This window comes from Lathyrus oleraceus, chromosome 1 (assembly GCF_024323335.1).
Source record: "Lathyrus oleraceus cultivar Zhongwan6 chromosome 1, CAAS_Psat_ZW6_1.0, whole genome shotgun sequence".
Taxonomy (NCBI): Eukaryota; Viridiplantae; Streptophyta; class Magnoliopsida; order Fabales; family Fabaceae; genus Lathyrus; species Lathyrus oleraceus.
The window spans coordinates 385,954,519-385,956,106 of NC_066579.1; the positions used below are offsets into that span (position 1 = coordinate 385,954,519).

The window sequence follows — 1,588 nt, forward strand, 5'->3', positions numbered from 1 at the left end:
AACATGCAATGTAAATTTTTTACTTTACGTCTCCACTAAAAGAATAATGATGAACAGACCGAAGTGATGAACGGTGTTGAAACAAAGAGTACTATGCGAATCATGCATGATTGTCTTGTTTTTTATTCTTTCCATTAGTGGCAAAAGCTTTAGGTCTCTTCAAACATCACATACCTTACACTTCACACAAAAGAACAAATTTGCTTGTTTTGTTATGCAAAATGGTGCTCATAATATGGGCTCCCTAACATAGGGTTCAAAATGAGAAAAAAAGAATATTGTCAAATTTGGTATTTCCTTGTTGTATAAATTGTTTAGTTGCATTGTCGAGTTGTTACAATTAATCAATACACTTAGATTTGAAAAAAATGACAATGAAATATTTAACTGCATTTCTCTTAATTGTTGTAATGACACTTCCTCAGAGAAATGCTCAACTTGGTATTCTCAATGATCTTTTGGGATCTGCTAATATCCAAGGAACTGTACTTTGCACTTCCAAGGATAATGTGGGTGTCAATGGTGCACCAACCCCTGGTTTTTCAAGTAAGGCCAAAATTAACTCTCACCGTTATTTTGTATTAGTGTCAGTGTCGTGTCAAATATCTATGTCAGTGCTTTATCTATCGTATTTAAAGTGATTATGAATTAATGCTATTCAATTATTTTTCAGATGCTCAAGTACAACTACTATGTGGAGGAAACATGCTCTCAAATACAACAACTAGTGGTGATGGAGAGTTTTCAATGTTAATGGATAATCCTCTTCTCTATGATCTCTCTTCACTACTCACTGATTGCAACTTAATGGTTCCTACACCACTCTCCCGTTGCAACACAAAACTTCCTTCGGCTGGTGGCTTAACTTCATCTCTCAAGTATGTTGGGACCAGTCAAATTGGAACTCGAACTCTTGCAAACATTGCACCATTTGGATTTCATTTCATTCCATTAACTTAGTTAAGGTTTCATAATAGAGGATATTATTAAAGTTACAATTAAATAAATTCATATCCTCCTATATTTTTATTTTCCATTGTACTACTTGGAAATCTAAAATTATATAATGGTTTTTTGATTTTTATTATAAATTATATGAGTTAAAAGTATTTTAAATTTTGATTTTGATTTTTGATTTTTATGTTAGAGTGCTATGAGATGTAATTATATATTTGTTATGGAGGATGTTGGTGTGTAGGGATCATGAAGTAGTTTAGTGTAGCATATGTGTTGGTAAAATAATTCACGTAACAATTATAATGAAAAGATCGTAATTAAATTATTAATCTCAAATTAAAATTAAAATTAAAATTAACTATATTTTTAAAAAATTAAGAATATATTTCGAATTGTGTATAACTTTATAACTAAGACGGAGAATCCAAGAGATTTGGATTCTCTCTTGTTTGTTCTCTCCTTTTCTTCGTTTTATGTTTATCATAGTTTGTTCATCTATATTTTATCATTCTTTTTAAAATTGGTTTTTTTTTCATTTATAAGTTTTTAATAAACTCTCAACCATTGAATGAAGCACATCAGAAAAGGCAAAACATAAATAATAGGAGAGGATCTATTTTCGAATACAGGT

At 30.2% G+C, this 1,588-nt stretch overlaps 1 protein-coding gene across 1 annotated transcript; it reads left to right on the forward strand.

Moving 5' to 3' along the window:
• The first annotated feature begins 331 nt into the window (after positions 1-331).
• On the forward strand, positions 332-1,091 carry LOC127073138 (phylloplanin). The gene is made up of 2 exons (XM_051014263.1): positions 332-546; positions 674-1,091. Exons 1-2 carry the CDS (start codon positions 369-371, stop codon positions 958-960), a joined length of 465 nt encoding a protein of 154 aa, XP_050870220.1. The 5' UTR covers positions 332-368; the 3' UTR covers positions 961-1,091.
• Positions 1,092-1,588: the final 497 nt, after the last annotated feature.